The sequence below is a fragment of the Halichoerus grypus genome, chromosome 3 (assembly GCF_964656455.1).
Source record: "Halichoerus grypus chromosome 3, mHalGry1.hap1.1, whole genome shotgun sequence".
In the NCBI taxonomy this organism is placed as follows: Eukaryota; Metazoa; Chordata; class Mammalia; order Carnivora; family Phocidae; genus Halichoerus; species Halichoerus grypus.
In genome coordinates, this window is record NC_135714.1 from 58624656 (window position 1) to 58644852 (window position 20197).

Below are 20197 nucleotides of genomic sequence, written 5' to 3' on the forward strand. Positions count from 1 at the left end.
CTCCAGGACCAGACATTTAAGGAAGAAATAATACCAATTCTGCACAAACTCTTCTGGAAATTTGAAGAGGATGGGATATTTCCTAACTCATTCTATGAGGGTAGCATCATCCTGATACCAAAACCATACAAAGACATTACAAGAAAACTACAGACAAATACCTCTCATGCACAGAGATGCAAAAAAATTTAACAAAATTTTAGATGAAGTCCCCATAATCTGGAAAGGAGGAAAGGATAGGCAATGAAGTTTATCCCAGAAATGCAAGATGGGTTTAACATTTGAAAATCAATCAATGTAATTCATCGTATTAACAGACTAAAACCAAAACCATGTGATCATATGATTATCTCTGTAGACACGTAGAAAAGCATTTGACAATATCCTGATATAAAGTCCCATCAAACTAGGGATAGGCCTAATCATAGAACTAAATGTGTAACCTGAACCCATGAAACTTCTAGGTGGAAACATTAAAGAAAACCTTTGTGACCTTGAGTTAGGCAAAGATTTCTCATACACATCACCAAAGGCATATTCCATAAAAGGAAAACTGAATGAAGAACATCAAAATCGAAAACTGATCTCCCAAAGACACAATTAAGAGAATGAAGAGGCAAAGCACAGACTAGAGAAAATATTTCAAATCATATATTGGTAAAGTACTTGAACCTAGGTTGTATGCAGAACTCTCAAAACTCAATAATAAGGAAACAACCTATAGAACAATAGGGAAAACATGAAATCACACAATTCACAAAAGAATAGAGGCAGATGATAAATAAGCACTTGAATAGACGCTTAATATTATTATTTATTATGGGAATGTAAATTAAAAGCACAGTGAGATACCACTACATAGCCAGTTGAATGTCTGAAATTTGAAAGACCAGCCATACCATGTTATGCAAGTATGTGGAACAACTGGAACTCTCATATACTGCCGGTAGAAATGTAAAATGGTACAACCACTATGGAAAACAGATTGAGAGATTCTTAAAAATGTGAACATACCTATCATATGACCCAGCCATTCTGCTCCTAGGCATTTACTTAAGAGAAAATGTACCTGGCTTGTACATGAGCGTTTATTACAGCTTTATTTGCCATGACTAAAAACTGGAAACAAGCCAAATATCCGTCAACAGTTGAACAGATAAACAAATTTTGATATATCCATACAATTGAAAACTACTCAGCAATAAGAAGAAATGAACTGTTGATACATGTGGCAACATGAATGAATCTTAATTATGCTGAGTGAAAGTAGCTAGATAAAATGGAGTATGTAGTGCATGATTCCATTTTTATAAAATTCGTGATAATACAAACTAATATATAGTGACAGAAAGCAGATCAGTGGTTGCCTGGGGATAGGGAAGGGGGTGTGGCAAGGACAGCAGAATGGTGAGATTACAAAGGAGCACCAGATTTCTTCTGAGGGTTTCATTTGCTTGATTGTGGTGATAGTTTCCCAAGTATATACATATAATAAAACATCAAAAGGCACACTTTAAATATGTGCAGTATATTTTATGTCAGTTATACTTCAATAAAGCTATTAGAAAATTAGGACAGTGGAGCAAGATTGGTACACTGATTTGTCACGATTTTCCTTGTCTTGAAAGCTGTGAAAGTTTTGGTGAAAAGTAGATAAATTAGAAACAAAAGTTGACTTTACTTACAGTTATAAAGTTGTATTGTCTCATCAGTTTATTTCCTCAGTTAACTGTTTACCTATGGCAATGATTATTTTTAAAATATACTTTTATGTTGAAATGAAGAAGTGGTTTTCGAACATGGTCATGCAGAAGAATATCTGTGGGGATTTGTTAGACATGCGGATTTCCAGGCTGTTCTGAATCATGGGGGTAGGAATCTACAAGTTTGGCAAGCTTCCCAGGCAATTTTGGTGTATGTATCCATAGACCACATTTCAGAATCTTGGTAGAACAATGTTCATGTCAAAATTGTATGAACTGGGATGGACACTATTGACCACTGGTGCCAGATTGAAATGGAATATTCTTGATATAGTTACATATATATACCAACCTCTTAGAAAGGACAGTTGACTTATTTGAAAGGGGTAGCAAATTTGAGTTTTGTTTGTGTTGGTTGATATTCACGATGCCTGCCCCCAGGTACCAGAAAGAATTCAGGTGCTATAAGGTTTCCTTTTCTCCTTTTTCTCTTCTGCTTCTTCCCCCTCCTCCTTTTCCTTTCTTCATGATATTCAATGACCTGCCTTTGGTGTTTGTATAATAATCATGTGCTACATACAGATACTGCTTTCACTAGTCCTTTCAATAGTGAAAGGACAGGGGCAGGAGGAAGAAAGAACCATCTTACCCTTTATCACGTACCTTAAAAAAATGAACACACAGTAAGAGCAACCTTAATTCACCACTTTTAACTTTGAGATCATGGAGAGCAAGAAAGCCTTTTCAATATATGCATTTCTTTGTGCCTTTCTAGGGACTGATTGATGGTTGCTCACCTGGACAATCATAGATGTGTAGTTCACACTTGGACCTCGTACCTTTACATGACTGAATGTTCCTTATTGTCTTTTTAGTACTCTACTTATTTTGCTTTCCACAGACATGATGCCATTATTATCTCAGGAACTGAAATGGCCAGACAAATCCAGAAAGAAATACAGAGAGGTGTGGAATCATGGATTTCCCTTGGGAACAGAAGACCTCACCTCAGTATCATATTAGTGGGCGATAACCCAGCAAGTCATACGTACGTCAGGAAGAAGATCAGAGCCGCCTCTGCTGTAGGTGGGGATGCGTTTTAGTTGTTCTTGTTACTAAATCATGTGTTCTGGTTTTACTTCAAAGTGTGATCATTATCAGTGATAATTGTCAAATAAGTGCTATTTGAATAACATTTATTATTATTAGAAATTAGTTACCAAAGCTTATGTTCATTTCTTAATCTTTGTCTTCAACTTTCTTACTGAATTAACTCAACGTGATTTCAGATCCTATGGTGACATGTCAGAGGAACACTGCACATTTAAAGGGCCCATTTTTAGGCACAGCATAGGGAATGTAGACGACGGTGCTGTAATAGGCTTGTACGGTGACAGGTGGTTGCTACACTTGTGATGAGCACAGCAAACGGAATAGACTTGTCAAATCACCAGGTTGTACCCCTGAAAAACTAATGTAATATTGTATGTCAACTGTATTTCAATTTTTTAAAAAAGGCCCATTTTTATTATATTGGCTCGAATCTGATAATAAACCTGGCCAGTTCACTCTGCTGAACCCGGCCTAATAGTGGGGGCAGTGGTATTGGTATCTTTATTCAACCCACTAACAGTAGCTTATCACAAATAAATGCAATGGGATACGGGGCCAAAAAAATGCACGTGAATCATGACAAAGCATCTGTGCTATTCGAGAAATCCCTTTTTAATGGTGCTTTGGACATCATTTTTGTAGGAGGGCCTTTCCTTCCAGTGGGATAGGAGCAGGGGACACCAATTGCACACTGTGTAAGACACCATGAATGAAAAAAAACCACATCTTTGTTAGTCCAGTGACTTTGTGTATTTGTTTTTCTTCCAGGGATCTGTAGTGAGATCGTTCTAAAACCTAAGGATGTTTCACAGGAAGAACTTTTGGACGTAACTGATCAATTGAATATGGACCCAAGCGTCAGTGGTATATTAGTTCAGTTGCCACTTCCAGGTACAGAAGGTTCTATATGTCTGCTTTGGCTTTAGGTTAAAGCGCATCTTTTGACATTGTTTCAAGACACCACAAGTAATTTAGAAAATACGTTCATGAAGGGACTATTAGACTAGCATGTAATTGTTGACAAATCCCAAATGACTTATTGCTTACAATGACTGAAACTTGTGAAAGAAAAATTTAGGCAAAGATTACATGCAGTCCTCACTTTATACAATAGTGCAAGACCATAAAAATGAGTGTGTAAGGCGAAACCCGATAAAGGGATCCTAAAAATCAATGGGAAAAAACAACAGTTGTTAAGTGACCTTTAAAATGTTCTCCTCAAACATTAAAAACTCTTACTGTGGTTCATAAATATATAGGGAAATGAAAAAAAAAGTAAAACTTATATTTGTTCAGTATACTATAATTTAAAACATTAAAAACATCGAGGGGCGTCTGAGTGGCTCGGTCAATTGGGTGTCTGACTCTTGATTGTGGTGCAGGTCATGATTTCAGGTTTGTGAGGTCGAGCCCCAGGTCTGGCTCCTTGCTCGGCACGGACCCTGCTTAGGATTCTCTCTCTCCCTCTTACTCTGCCCCTCCCCACTCCCTCTCTAAAACAAACAAACAAAAAAACTTAGAAACATTGAGAATTAAAGTTATTTCTTTGCAAAAACTTGATCAGAGGAGTTTGAACAGTAACTTGCCTTCTTCTCATCATGTAACTTACAATATGGCGCAAGCATCTTTTCTGTGCCTTGGTGAATTGAATTGTATATTCCTTTCTAAGTTTGGATCAGCCTCCATTTTGTCCTCTGTAATCATTTGCCGAGCGATCTTCTTGTGGTTTGTAGTTTTTTCAGAGTTGTGAAGTATCCCTGAGAGTTTCTTTAACGTGATGCTTTATGCGGGTCCCACTTACTCTGGGATGTTGTCATCCTTTTTGTCACAAGAACCTTCTTCATTTGTGTGAGACAGTCGGCCTTCACTAAGCTCCTGTGGCTCATAGCCGCATTGCTCCAAAGCGCACAGCGTCAACATTCCAGGGTCACCTAGTTCTTGGACAAGCCATTTCCATTCAGTCAGAATCCTCCCATAGCGACCTAATCTTGTCTTCTGCATTCATAGTTCTTACCTTCCCGTGGGCCCGGGCTTCTGCTGTCTTTGCTTTGTTGTCACCATTTTCAGGCCTTCTGTTCACATCTTAATTTCACTTCCAGTGTCGCCACATTTTCTTTGCTGCCCTGTCACCTTTACAGGTTAATTCCCTTTGTCGATGATCTACTTTTGTGAAATGTCATGTGAGCTGATCACTGGGAGACAAGGAGGAAGGATGATTTGTCATTTATGTTTGAACTGAATAACGAGTGTGCAGCGACCAATCATCCACAGACTTGTAAAGAAGTGACATGTTGCTCACTGATCCTGATGCTCATCTTTATTTACATAGTGATTTGTGGACCAGAGGGCCCGCAGCTCTTACATAATTACTCACAGTGAACTGACACCATAACTGACATTTGAACTGTGTTGTTGGATGGCTGGGGTTATTTAACTAAATGGTGGCTCTGAAATTCATGCCTGTTTCAACTGAGTACAGTGAGGACTTCTGGCTGAGTATAGATGACAGTAGTTTTGAGTTCTGTAAATTTTGCAGAAAGCAAAAGCTGAATGGTGCTATTGCATGGATTCTTTGTATGGTATTAATATGATACTTTATCCAGCAATATAACTTAATGCCTTAGTATATAACTTTTGTGCTGTCTAAATTCACATTTCTAATTCTCTTAGGGGTTTATTAACCTCTCATTCATTGCCTCCCAAAAATTTGGCAGTGGGCTTAAACCCAGTTGATTGGCTCATATTAAAAGAGAGTCTTTTTTCTACTGTATTTGCCAGGCAATCTTCTTGTGTTTTGTAGTTTTTTAAATTTCTCCCACCTGTATTTGTACCGAATTCAAATAGTTGTAAAAAATGTCACAAATTTATAAATTTACAAATCTAAAACATTAGATTAAGTTTGTCTTAAAAATTAAGTTCCGGGGCGCCTGGGTGGCTCAGTCGTTAAGCGTCTGCCTTCGGCTCAGGTCGTGATCCCAGGACCCTGGGATCGAGCCCCACATCGGGCTCCCTGCTCCGCGGGGAAGCCTGCTTCTCCCTCTCCTACTCCCCCTGCTTGTGTTCCCTCTCTCGCTATGTCTCTCTCTGTCAAATAAATAAATAAAATCTTTAAAAAAAAAAAAAATAAGTTCCTATCTATAGAAATTTTACCTTTTTAGGGCAACCTTTCTCATTTGGCGAATTTATTAGAAAATTGCCACTAGATGGCACTGTTGATCTGTCTGCTACAATTGCTTAGTCCTGTGTTCATTTTAGACAGAGACGCATAGAGGCAAAGGGGCTGTGGTAATAACAAATATCTGGATGCTCTAAGAAAAGACAGTTCTCTATCTTGCTGAAAAGCCACTAATATACAAAATAATACTGGATAAAATTTATTACATTAAGGATTTATTATGTTTCAGGCACTTTACATTTATTACTTCATTGAATCCTCACAGTAATCCTTGGGGGTTGGAGCTATTTATGTATATTTTACTAATGAAGGATTTGAGGCACAGAGTGGTTAAGTAAAACTTCCCTTAAGGTCACTGGAGCTGGTAAGTAATTGAGCTGGGATGTGAATCCAGGAAGACTGGTTCCTCATGCCGTTACTTTTAACTATTATGTTACCCCTCACCAGCACATCAGTGTTAGCTAGTGAGTAATATATCATACTGTGTGGCAAGTATTCCTTTATATGGATGGTTTTATCTAATCCTCAAGGCAGTCTTATGGGTAGGGATTATCTTCTTTGTTTTATATATGAGGAGACTCGTCTACATTACTTACCTACTTAATCTACATTATACTGGGACATGGTTTGTTGATTGATAGAAAAAGTCGGTTATCATAAAACAATGCATATTTACCTTAAATATTGTATTATAACATAAATCATTTAAATATTCATTCATCAATCTTTTGATGGGGTCCACAGCTCTTTGGAACCTACTGATTAGAATTTTGAATCATCTTCTGGCATTAATAATACCTGTGATTCATTGCCTCTCATTTTCAGTTTGAGATGAAACTATCTCAGTGAAAATTCATATTGATTTTTAAAATATCTCCCAATCTGGGGCACCTGGGTGGCTCAGTCAGTTAAGCATCCAACTCTTGATTTTGACTCAGGTCATGATCTCAGGGTTGTGAGACTGAGCCCTGCTTCGGGCTCTGCACTCAGTGTGGAGTCTGCTTGGGATTCTCTCCCTCTCCCTCTTCCCCTCTGCCTGTTTGTGCTCTCTAAAGAAATAAATAGTTAGATAGATAGATAAAATATTTTTTTAAAAATCTCCCAATCTTCATGATTGTCTTGTCCGTATCTAAATCCTTACTAACTCATTTTAGTTCTCAAGAGTCTTTCCAAAACATTCAGTTTAGTTTTTATAGAAATAGCAACTGTTTTCTTCTCACACTCCATTGTTATTATTATATTTTATTGTATTTTATTTATTATATTTATTATATAGTTTATTTGCTTATACCGTTTTTAATTAAATTACATATTTACTGGGAAAAAACTAGCAAAAACAGTTTAAGAAATACATACAATTATCTCTTGAGTATCATGAAAGTCAACTGGTATGAGCAGTAGTTTTTTTAACTGCTTTCTGGTTTTTCAGCAAGCCCTGAGCATCAGCTTCCATGTTTTACAGAAGAAATGGAACTCCTTTATTCATTTCGGTAGGTTGGCTATGTGGGAGTACGTTGAGATAACCCCTCCCATCCAGGTCTTAATAAGATGGTTACAATGAATCAGTGAAACAATGAGCAAATGAGCAAATGAGATGATTCTAGTTGATCACACCTCCACTTGTCTATCATTCGGTTAAAAATTTGGATTCCACATTATGTCATGATTAGAAATGGGAGATTATTTTTCACAATTAGGGCAATATCTTGAGTAAAAGAAATTCTGACTTAGAATTATAATTCCGATGTTGCAGGACAAGTTTGCATAGGATTAATCAGAGTATACAGACCATGCATCTCATTTGGATAAAAACCGAGGAAATGAGATAGAATTCTGCCCTGTTTGGTGGTAATGAGCCTGTCTCAGGCCAGACCCCCTTTTATGTTCAGAAGCTATGCAACTTTGGTCGGGATTGGAAGCATTCAGGATACAATTGTGTGTCCTCAGTCATGCGGCCTGGCTGTTTTTCCTGAAGCTGATCCACAAACTACAGAGAAATAAAAACAACCACATGTGATGCTTCCCTACTCCTATCCTGACTGTATATGGTCTGTCAGTATCAGTAAGTGGTCATTTTGTCAAGGCCAGAAAGAGGTCTGCTATTCATGTTCTGTATATTTTTTCTCCTAATCAGGTATTATTTGCTTTTAGCTTTTATTGAGTTATATCTGTTGAAGTGATATTATATTAACAGTTATGTCATTTGTAGAGTATGTATCAGTATGTAATGTGAAAAAAAGGGTGAAATAATGGGCTTTAAAAATTGAGAGCCATTCTTTTCTAACTAAAACAATGAAAGAGAAATTAAAATATCTAGAAGCTTAAAGTACCCTGGAAATTTGCTATAAATATTTGTTATAGTAGGGGATTTGGTACAGGAGAAGTTTGGTTTCAATGGATTTCAATTATATGAACTGTATGAAAGCATTCAGATATAACCCTATAAAACAGCAAGCGCTAAATGATATTTTAATGTGGTGTTTTACTATTGCTTTATGACAACTTCTATTACTGGTATCCGTAATTGCAAATATTTACCATTTACTATTGACAGGCACTGTTCTAACGTGCTTTCTATGTAGTAAATCATTTAACACCCACAACAACTCTTACCAGAAGGTGCTATTTTTTTCAATCTGTGGTGTATAGTTAAGGATATTAAATGAACTGAGAAACTTGTGTAAGGTCAGGGAGGTAGTGAGTAGCAGAGCAATGCTAGGAGAAGCAATGTGTCCTTTCAACCATAATCACCGTCCTACAACAGAGACTGCAAGGCAGGTGCCAAGAGAGATGCTTGCTCATCTCCTCATGTTTTCTTGCTTTCTAAAGTCTACTTTTCATCTATTCTAAAACAAAATTATTAGGTAGAATGGGAAAACTTATTCCATCTTATCTATCTTTTTCTAAAATAGTTTTCCAAATGCTTCCCTTTAATTATCAAGGTTGAAGTCTTTGAATATTAACATCTTCCAATTTATGTAAGGGGATTAAATAGAGAAATTAGACTGAAATATAGGATTAAAGGATTAAATCTGGAGGGATTGAGTAAGAAGAGTTAGAGTTTACTGTGTAGATTTAACAAAGATAAGCTTTTCTAATAATTAGTAGGCATAAAAATGGGGATATTGACCTAATTAATAAGGATATAGATATATGCATTGCCTAAAACTTAATTCTTCATTTGGACAAAAAAAATCTTGGCCATAATTGCTTTTCTTAAGAGATTATGCAATTTATGTATGCAGAATACTTATTGCTCTATTTTTAATGTTCTTGACAAGAGTGGGAAATTTTCATCACCCTGGACTTTTTCATGTTTATGGAGTCATTTATTCTGTTTATTTCTAATTGATTTCCAAATTTTGACCTGAGCTACTGAGGGGATGCAAAATGGTTCCCTTTGTTATAACATCTTCCCCTCTTTCCGTAGGAAGAAAGCCCAGTTCTGTGTTTGAGGCTTCATAAAATATTCCATGTGGAATATTTTTTAGTAATATATTTCCTCCACTAGACTACTAGTTCCACCAAAGTAGGGAGAATTACAGGTAACATTTTATTCTGAAATCCACTCTGTATCATGGTAGACTTTTAGTGAATGTTACTGATGGAATGAATGAACTCTGTAGTTTCTCAGCGACTGCTTTTTTCGTTTGTTTTAATTCAAAGCCCAACTTCTAGCCAGAATAATGTAAGTTCTTTTGTCCTTACAAGAAAAAGCTGAACAAACTGAAAACCAATCCGTTTCTTGACCCATCAGAGAACTGAGGTTGTAGGGCAAACCACCATCCCAGAATCTGGAGAGAGGCAAATCCAGAGAGTCACAACCAAGACCTACTCACATTGAACAGAAGCTACTGGAGCTATAAACTGATAACTTAAACTGACTCTTAAATGGAATTTTGATGAGTTTTTGGAGGCCAAAGGTATGCTAGCATAAGAATGAGAAACTCTTGGGCCCATAGTTTTGGGTGTGGCAACAAAAAAAATCACAAGGCATGACAAAAGGCGAATGAAAACAGTCTGAAGGGACAAAACAAGCATCAGAACCAGATTCACGTATGACACAGATTTTGGAATTATTGGACGGAATTTAAAATAACTGTGATTCATATATTAAGGGCTCTAATGGAAAAAGTAGATAACATGCAAGAACAGTTGGGCAATGAAAGCAGAAAGATGGAAACTCTCAGAAAGAATCAAAAAGAAATGCTAGAAATCAAAGCTACTCTAACAGAAATGAAGAATGCTTTGATGGGCTCAGTTGTAGACTGGACATGCCAAGGATAATATGCTTGAGAATATGCCAGGAGAAACTTCTCAAATTGAAATGCAAAGAAATAAAAAAAGAAGGGGGGGAACCCTGGAGCATCCAAGAACTGTAGGATATTTTCAAAAGGTAGAACACCCATGCAGTTGGAATACCAAGAGAAGAGAGAAACATTATTTGAAGTAATAGAGGCTGAAACTTTGCAAAATTAATGACAGACACCAAACCACAGAGAACACCAAACAGGATAAATACCAAAAATGGTCAAAAGATTTGAACAGACACTTCACCACAGAAGAAATAATTACATGAATAGATACTCAACATAAGTAGTTATTAGGGAAATTCAAATGGAAACTATAATAGGATACTATTGCACACCTGTTAAAATGGCTGAAATTAAAAAGACTACTGACCATACCATATATTGGTGAGGATGTGTTGCTGTTGGGGATGCAAAATGGTTCCCTTTGAAAATAGTGTGGTCATGTCTTAGAAAGTTATATGTATACCCATTATATGGTGCAGCCATTTCATGTCTACATATTTACCTAAAAGAAAAGCAAACGCATATTAATATGAAGACTGTATATGCATGTTCTTATAAGCTTTATTTCCTTATAATTTCTGGAGGCTAGAAATCTGAAATCAGAGTGCCAGCATGGTCAGATTTGGAGAGAGCTCTCTTCCTGGCCTTCAGACAGCCCCCTTTTTTCCTGTATCCTCACAAGGTGGAGAAAGAGAGCAAACTCTCTGGTATCTCTTTTTATAAGGGCACTGATTCCATCCTGAGGGTTCCATCCTGATGACCTCATCTAAACCTAATTACTTCCCAAAGGCCCCATCTCCAAATATGTTATATTAGGATTTGGGGCTTCAACATATACATTTGGGGGGACACAGTTCAGTCCATAGCAAGTGGTAACTGGTGGATGGAGGTTAGGGCTTCAACATATACATTTGTGGGGGGACACAGTTCAGTCCATAGCAAGTGGTTACTAGTGGTTGGAGGTTAGGGGACAGGTTAGGGGACAGGAAAGAGGGAGGAAAAAGGGCTTGAGGAAACTCCAGGGTGGTGAATGTGCTTATTGATTGTGGTGATGGTTTTCACAGGTATATACATATGTCAAAACTTATCAAATTATATACTTTAAATATATGCAGTCTATTATATTCAAATATTCTTAAATAAAGCTATGGTTTAAAAAAACAGATCTTTCAGGAATACAAGTAAATGCAATAAAACTATGTAGAAAGGAAGTCAAGAGAATGATAAGCACAGGATGTAGAATGAAGTTTCCATTAGGTTGGAGCAGGGAAAGGGATGGCTTAGTGGATGTATTGTGTGCTTGAATAGAGATTACTGTCAAGGCCATAACTTTTGTTTTGGGTGGTGGATTTGCATCTGCCTAGCTTATTATGAAAAATAATTAATTATTTAAAATTTGACTGTGCTTGGACCAATATTGAAATTGTGTCACAAGTCATGAATTATGATGTAACCAATTTATTTGAGGTTTACTCAAAGAAAAAGAGGCCATATTTCAAACAGAATATTTTGTTCAAATCCTTTGTGACATCATTTGAGTGTTTACATAGAAACAAAGCCACCCCTGTGATGGCATTCTCCCACTTTAAAAAAAAATTTTTCTCTAACAGGTAACATTTTTATCAAAGAATTTTTATTCAAGGCAAACAAAGTGGATGATAATTCTCCTGCATGTGGTTATGTTAACCAAGTGGTGGCAGCACTGAGCAAGCAGGTTTTTTTTTTTTTTTTAAGGCTAATGGTTTATACTGGAAGCTGAGTAAATTACTTTGATATGATTTACATATTAGTAGGATTGGTTGGTCCCTGTAGCCCCGTATGTCTTTCCCTATTTATTCCCAAGTGGAAACTATCCCAAGGTCACCGAGATATATAGAATTACCTCTTTTTGAGCAATTGCTCTCATAAACAGGTTGTATCATGTAACTCAAGATGCCTGACTGACTACTCAAAGTATCTCAAGATCCAGAATTTCCTGGAACCACAGTGATTACTTCTTTTCCTTTTTACCTTTTTTCTTTTTCCCTTACCATGATGTCCTAATCTATTTTTTGAGTGCATTCTGCATTGATAAAGGATTTACCAAAATCAAAAGACCCTTTGAAACATCTGACTATTTCTCTGTAGAAAGTCTTTTAAAAGATCTGTTCATATGGTTGCCTTCTGACCCTCTTTATTCATTTACCAGTTCAAACAAGATTTACCAATCTGCATATAACTCTCTGCCAGGCCCTAGGGGAACGAGGTCGTTAGGACATAGTTGAAACTAACTGTCCTTCAGAAGTTTGCAGGCAAGGTCCCCCAAACACAACATCTCTTCTTTTCCCTGTGTGTTAGAGAAGCTCATTAGGATAGACATGCTCGCTCATCTGAGGGTTCTCCTCTATAGAATATACGCTGCTTGGAGTGCAGTATAGTACATTTGACAGAAGTCACTGAGTCTAGTGCCTAGGAAACCAAGGGTTTAATAAACCAGGATGTTTTCAGTACTCTTTCTGAAGAATAAGGCAACTTTTGGATCTCCATGTACCCTTTAGGTCACTCAAGAGAATTATGAAGGGCAAAAGCAGCAACCTTTGTGTTATGTGTAGGTCCCTACTTCCCATTAATTTGTTTTTTTCACAGCCTTTAAAATAGGTCTGCCTAGGAATGTCCTGTGCAGTTTCTGTGGCTATAGGAGAAAGGGGCTAAGGAAGGGTGGAAGGCCAGATCCAGCCCTTTCTGGCCTAGACAACACCTCCTACTCCACCTCCAAGCTCTACTAATTCTCAAATTTGGGGGTCGAGTAGCAGAGTGAGATTAGACTCACTTCCCATTCCTTTTTTGTCCCCTCACTCCTCGATGATGAAACAGCTCTTAAATGATGTTGGGCAAGTAGTAAGCACCTGGTAAGTATTTTCTGTCTCGAAACCTTGATGTAGAACCCAAAGGGTGTCATTTAAATATTACTTACTGGCTTGAGAACTGGAGACACAGCTTCCAAAAGTACCTCTCTTATTTACTCCTATAAAATAATTAACTCATTAAGAGACTATAGCTAAATAATTTGATTAGGCAGACATTTATTCCATTAGAATATAGGCTCCAGAGGGTAAAAATTTTGTCTGTTTGGTTCACTATGTATCCTAAATCTTTAGAACAATACTGGGCACATGGTAGATACCCAGTAAATATTTGTTGAGTGAATAAATGAGCACATTTTCAAGGGCCTATATTCATGTTCAGAGTGTGGACTTTAACCTATAAGCATAAAGCTTTGCCTTAAATTTCTGACTTTTCAAATCCTGTTTGAAAAACAGACAAACATGAAACTTCTACTTCAAATTTATATTGGAAGACATAAAAATGCCAGATATATAACAACATAGATGCACAGATACTGACAAATAAAGATTTTAATGAAAGCCACCTTTGGCTTTTCGTTTTATTTTTAAAGGATGGATGTCAGAGGTTATATAGAAGGATCAGACATCTTTTCCTTATGGTGGCCTCTTCTAATTATTTCTGGTTGTCCACTGGTTTTGTCTAGTTTCTTCATCTATAGGCCAGGGGTAATAGTAGTCATTTTCCAACAAATATTTATTGAGTCCCTCCTGTCCCAGGCACTGTTCTTTGTGCTAGGAATACATCAGGGAAAAAAAGACAAAAATTTCTGTCCTTGTGGAGTAACAGGAGACACAGACAATAAAAAAATAAATGTAATAAATATACATTTATATTTATTAGAACTTGATGTGCTATGAGAAAAAATGTAGAGCATAGTAAAGAGGATCAAGATGTTGGGGGACAGGTTGTATTTTTGTTTCTTGAACATTTTATTATGAAAAATTTCAAACATACAGAAGAGTTAAAAGAGTGGTACAGTGAACACCCATATAATCCCAACCAAGGTTGTTAGCATGTTGCTGTTTTGCCTTGTCACATATCTATCCATTTATTCATTCATCAATCCATTTTGTTTTTGAAGCATTTAAAGGTTAGAATATACAATGTATCCCTAAAACTTCAGCGTGCATATCATTAACTACAGATCAATATGTATGTTTTTAGGTGAAATTTATGTTGCATTGAAATGCACACATCTTAAGCCTATTATTACATAAGTTTTGAACAATGTAAACTCTCATGTAACTTAAACCCCTATCAGAATAACGAGTGGTTTTTGTTTGTTTGTTTGTTTGTTTTAAATCAATTGAGAGGTTTTTTTTTCATGTTCCCTCCCAGTCAATCCCTGTCCCTACCTTCATCCTCATCCTCAGGGAACCATTGATCTGGTTGTTTTGTTTTTGTTTTCTGCATGCATATTGCCCATTTGAATACCTTCCTTTGTAAAATGCCTGCTTATATATTTAGCTCATTTTTAAAAACTGAATTATTTGTCTTTTTAAGATTTAGTTTTGACAGTCCTTTATATATTTAGATACAAGTTCTTTGTCAGATACGTGTTTTGCAAATATTTTCTCCCGGTCTTTGGCTTGGTATCCATTTTGTTAATGGTGTTTTTTGATGGGCATAAGATTTTAATGTTTCTGAAGTCTAATTGATCAGTATTTTTCTATTGTGCTTTATGTTTTATATTCTAAGAAAACTTTGCCTGTATCTAGCACACAAATTAAAGTTTTCACCCAGAAATTATTCAGTTTTAGCTTTATGTTTAGATTTATAATCCATTTGTAATTAAATTTTCTGCATGCTATAGCGATTATGGTTCACTTCCCCTCCCCATGGCTATCAAGTTGTTCAAGTACTTTCTGTTGAAAAGATTTTCCTTTCTTGATTGAACTGCTTTGGCGTTTTTGTAAAATACCAGATGACTGTGTAAATGTGAATCTAAAGCTGGGCTCTTTATTCTGTTCCATTGATATGTTTGTCTATCTCTACACCAGAACCTCACTGTCTTGATCGCTGTCACTGTATAGCAAGTCTTGAAGTTAGGTATTGTGAGTCCTCTAACTTCACTCACTTTCAAGATTGCTTCGGATATTCCTGTGCCTGGTGATATAAATTTTAGAATCAGTCAGCCTCTACCAAAAAACCTCATAGAATTATGATTGAGATGATATTGAACATATAGATCAATTGGGAAGAATTGACATCATAACACTATTGAATCTTCCAGTCCATGAACACAGCATACCTTCCATTTATTTAGGTCATCTGTCAGCAGTGTTTTCTAGTTCTCATTATAGAGGTCACCCTCAAACTTTAAAAATTAATCCTAAGTGTTTTATGATTGGTAAACTATTATAAGATGTATTTTTAACATTTCATTTTCAAGTAGTCACTGCTTGTGTATGGAAATACAATTGATTTTTTTTTAAAGATTTTATTTATTTATTTGTCAGAGAGAGAGACAGGGTACAAGCGGGGGGAGCAGCAGAGGGAGAAGTAGGCTCCCTGCTTAGTGAGGAGCCTGATGTGGGGCTCGATCCCAGGACTCTGAGATCATGACCTGAGCTGAAGGCAGATGATTAACTGACTGAGCCACCCAGGTGTCCCAACAATTGATTATTTGTATTGATTTTGACTTTGTACTCTGTGGTCTTGCAAAATCCACTTTATTATTCTTTTGTTGTTTTGTAAATTCTTTAGGATGTTCTGTGTAAATAACGATGCCATCTGTGACTAGTGCATTTCAGTTCTTCCTTTCTGATCTTAGGCCTCTTTTTTCTTTTCCTTGTATTATCACATTAGCAAGGATCTCCAGTAAAACACTGGATAGGAATGGTGGGAGTGGAAACCCTTGTCTTCTTTTCCTAGGGAAAAAGATTCAGTATTTCATTAAGTATGTTAGCTGTGAGTTTTTGTTTGTTTGTTTGTTTGTTTAAGATTTATTTGAGAGAGAGAGAGCAAGAGAGAGAGAGAGAGCAGGGGAGGGACAGAGGGAGAGGGAGGAGGAGACTCCCCACTGAGCAGGGAGCAGGACTCCATCCCAGGACTCTGGCATCATGACCTGAGCCAAAGGCAGATGCTTAACTGACTGAGCCACCCAAACGCCCTATAAGTTTTTTTGTAAGTGCTTATCATATTGAGGACTTTAAGCTTTGCTTTGCCTTTGCTGAACCACAGGTGCAATCTCTGTGTAGTTCTCTGAGCCTTGGATGAGCTTCTTGGAGTTTTTCTCATGTGTGTGTTGTTCAGGGATCAGAGAATTGGGCAGAATTTATAAATACACTTTGAATCTCCACTCTGTGGCTTTCTCCTTTTCTGGATATATCCCTTCAATTTTCAGCTGCTGTGGTAACCTCAAACTTTGTGCCTTGATTCCTTAAGCAAGTAGGACTGCAGATGTCTATCCAAGTTCTAGCTGTCCTGTGTCTAGGAAAGCCTCCAAAATGAGAAACTCTTTGAGTGACCTTCCTGTCTTTCAGATGTCCACTCTCCTCCAAATCTGTCAGTGTCTAGTGATTCTCCAATGTTTTCCAGATAGCTTTTTTAAATAGTAGTTATTTAAAAAAATTTTTTTATTGAGGTATAATTGTCATATAACATTGTATTAGTTTCAGGTGTATAACACAGTGCTTCAATATCTGCATATGATCACCACAATAAGTCTAGTGAACATGTTACCATACATAGTTACAAATTTTTTTTTTCTTGTGATAAGAACTTTCAAGATCCATTCTCTTAGCAATTTTCAAATATGCAACACAATGTCATTAACTATAATCATCAAGCTGTATATTACATCAGTAATGTACGTTACAACTATAGGTCATTGTTTTTTATGTATGTTTTCCAGTGTTTACAGTTATTGTCTGTGAGAAGTTTGTCCAATATAAACTACTTCATGATGATCAGAAATGGAACCTACTTTAAATAATGTGGTCAGAATAATCCTTACAGATAATGTAGGATTTAAGCAAAGATTTGAAAAAAGGGAGGGAAATAGCTGAAATGACTGTTTGTTTTAAAGTCCCCAGGCAGACAGAAGAACTATAGCCAATTTGGGAAATGCCTGATATGTTTGAAGGACAGCAAGAAGAGCAGAATGATGCCAATTAGAATAAGATGAGGGAAAAGTAACCAGTGATGAGATCAGACAGATAACTAGAGTTTTGGAGCAGTACAGATCATGTAGGGTCTTGTTTGCCATTGTAAGGAAATAGGAAGCATTGCAGGGTTTTGAAAAGAAGACTTTTGTGATGTAAAATGCATTTCAAAAGTATGACCCTATTGCTATTTTGTAAATAGATTGTATGGATGCAAATATACGGATGCAAATGTAAAAGCAGGGAATTAACTAGGAGGCTGTTGTAAGAATTCATAGGCAAGATAATGGCCACTCAAACCAGACTAGTATCAATGGACACGGTGAGACTATTGAAGTACTAGATCTATTATAAAAGGAAATTCAACAGATTTTCCAATGGAGTGGATGTTGGGTGTGAGTCAGAATGGCTCCATACTTTTTTTGGCAAGCAGCTCAGAAGGATGGAATTGCCATCAACTGAGATGGAGAAAGCTACGGGTGAATCAGTTTAATGAGAAAAGATCTGTGCTCTAAAAGGTTCACACTCATAAGTGAGAGAGACAGTTAAATGGCTAATGTTATCAACTAACTGAACTAATGTGCTAAGTACTTTTTATAGCAGTTTTGTGGGAGAGCAGAGGAGAAAAATAACATTTCAATTTATGATGAAGGAACAGGTAGCAATCAATCAATGTGTTGAGGAATGACTAGGGTGGGAAAGAACAGGGAAGAAGGAATTAATTATGGAAGAGTCAGCATGCATTTCGTGAACAATAGCACAGAAATGCAAAGTTAATGTTAAGGGAATGAAGGAATGGGACACTGCTTGATATACTAGAGAGAAGGCGATGTGATGATGGTGGATGGGAGAGGGAGGGAGCGCTTGGAGAGGAGGAAGATAAGAAAAAGATATAACCAGGCTGATGATGGTATTATTTACTATGCTAATGAGCTTGCACTTTTCCAACAGTCATTGAGGCAGTGGAAGGAGGTACTTTTAAACAGTAACAGAAAAATCCTTGGATGGAAAATAAACCAATAATTTGTTCTTTTTTTTTCCTGTTCTTTGTCCAAAGGCAATTAAACATTAACTATATATATATATATATATGTATATATATATATATATATATACACACATATATGCACACACATACATACACACAATCATACACACAGTGGAGTAGTTGCATAGAGTGGTCTCTCAAGGCATTCCCTGTGCTGTTCTATTGCAATGTTATGGTTATAATTTGAAGGCTTTTTTTTTTTTTTTTTCTGGCATGATTTAATGACCTCTCAAGATCATAAGTAGAGGGAAACACAAAGTGAATAATGCCAGTTTTCCCATTCATTTGGGTAGGATATTAACTGGTTATTTATTTGCCAATGTATTCTGTGGGTCAAAAATGTTTTATAACCACTGTGAAAAAATTGATGTTACTGAGTCTCGTGATTATTTCTTCAAGTCATGGCCCCAAGAGTGAAACTTCAGGGGACTTTCAGTAGCAGTCAGTCATGAGCACAAAATGTATTTATTTCCCTTACTCATATAAGAAAATATGCAGTGCTTTTCTGCATGGGTTTGGGCATGTTTTAACCTAGGAATTGTGTTGTATTTGGAGGCCTAGAAGAAAGAGTGCGTTCCTTGGTATATGTTAGGATTATCAAATGTCTTGATTAGAAGGGATGGGGGACCCCTTCTGATTTTAACTTTTTTAAAAAATACTTTATTTATTTATTTATTTAGAGAGGGGCAAAGAGAGAGTGTGAGAAGAGGGAGGGGCAGAGGGAGAGAGAGAGAGAATCTCAAGCAGCCTCTGTGCTGAGCCCAACACAGGGCTTGATCTCATGACCCTGAGATCATGACCTGAGCCAAAATCAAGAGTCAGACAGTCAACTGACTGAGCCACCCAGGCACCCCCAGTTTTAATTTTTGAATGGTATTTGAGATGATTGATATTTATGACTTCGATATACAGAAGGAAAAACTGACTTTAGGGCAAAAAGATACAGATTTTAATTCTGGATCTTCCTCTTAGTAGTGGTTTGAGATTGGCTGCATCTCAAACTCTTTGAGCTTTGTCTTTAAAATGGAGATGATAATACCATTTCCATTTTAGTCCCCAGTAACTATGAATATCAAAAAGGAAGTGGATGTGCTAGTAACATGAACATTGTAAAATTCTCTGTAAATGTAAGTTGTGCTCATTTGCATTATTGCCATTCACTGTACATTACATAATAAAAGGTATATCCTTCGTGGCAAAGGATGCAAGTGAGATTTAATTCACTGCTGAGATAACATAGAATTATATAAAAATGTATGTATGTATATATGATATATGAATTGGTTTCCTTGATTCTTATGATCTTAATTTTTTTAAATCTACTCATATAGGTTCTTTTCCTTTTAGACTAAATAAACTCAGTTTTCATGGGCTCTCTATGTCACATCTTTGTATGTCCACACATCTGTCTTTTAAACACCTATTACTAAAGTGTCTTAAGAGGAAATTGTTTGGAAATGGTGGCCTGGTTATGAACTGAGCTGCAGTTTAAGAAGTACCTAAGAGGACAGGTCTATAATCACCAGTCTCTAGTGCTAGCCTCCGCATTCTCACATGCTTACAAAGCTTCTTAAGAATTTTAGCTGTGGGGGCGCTTGGGTGGCTCAGTTGTTAAGCGTCTGCCTTTGGCTCAAGTCATGGTCCCAGGGTCCTGGGATCGAGTCCCACATCAGGCTCCCTGCTCAGCAGGAAGCCTGCTTCTCCCTCTCCCACTCCCCCTGCTTGTGTTCCCTCTCTCACTGTGTCTCTCTGTGTTAAATAAATAAAATCTTTAAAAAAAAAAAAAAGAATTTTAGCTGCGGGGCACCTGGGTTAGGTTAGGTGTCTGCCTTTGGCTCAGGTCGTGGTCC

General features: G+C 36.8%; 1 protein-coding gene across 2 annotated transcripts in view; it reads left to right on the forward strand.

Annotated features, from left to right (window-relative positions):
* MTHFD2L (methylenetetrahydrofolate dehydrogenase (NADP+ dependent) 2 like) overlaps nucleotides 1-20197 on the forward strand; it is a 131099-nt gene that overhangs the window by 14473 nt on the left and 96429 nt on the right. For both annotated transcript variants that reach the window (XM_036078004.2, XM_078068770.1), the window contains exons 2-3: nucleotides 2605-2789; nucleotides 3585-3707. In XM_036078004.2, the coding sequence (XP_035933897.1) occupies nucleotides 2605-2789; nucleotides 3585-3707 (308 nt within the window). The remainder of the gene's footprint in view (nucleotides 1-2604; nucleotides 2790-3584; nucleotides 3708-20197) is intronic.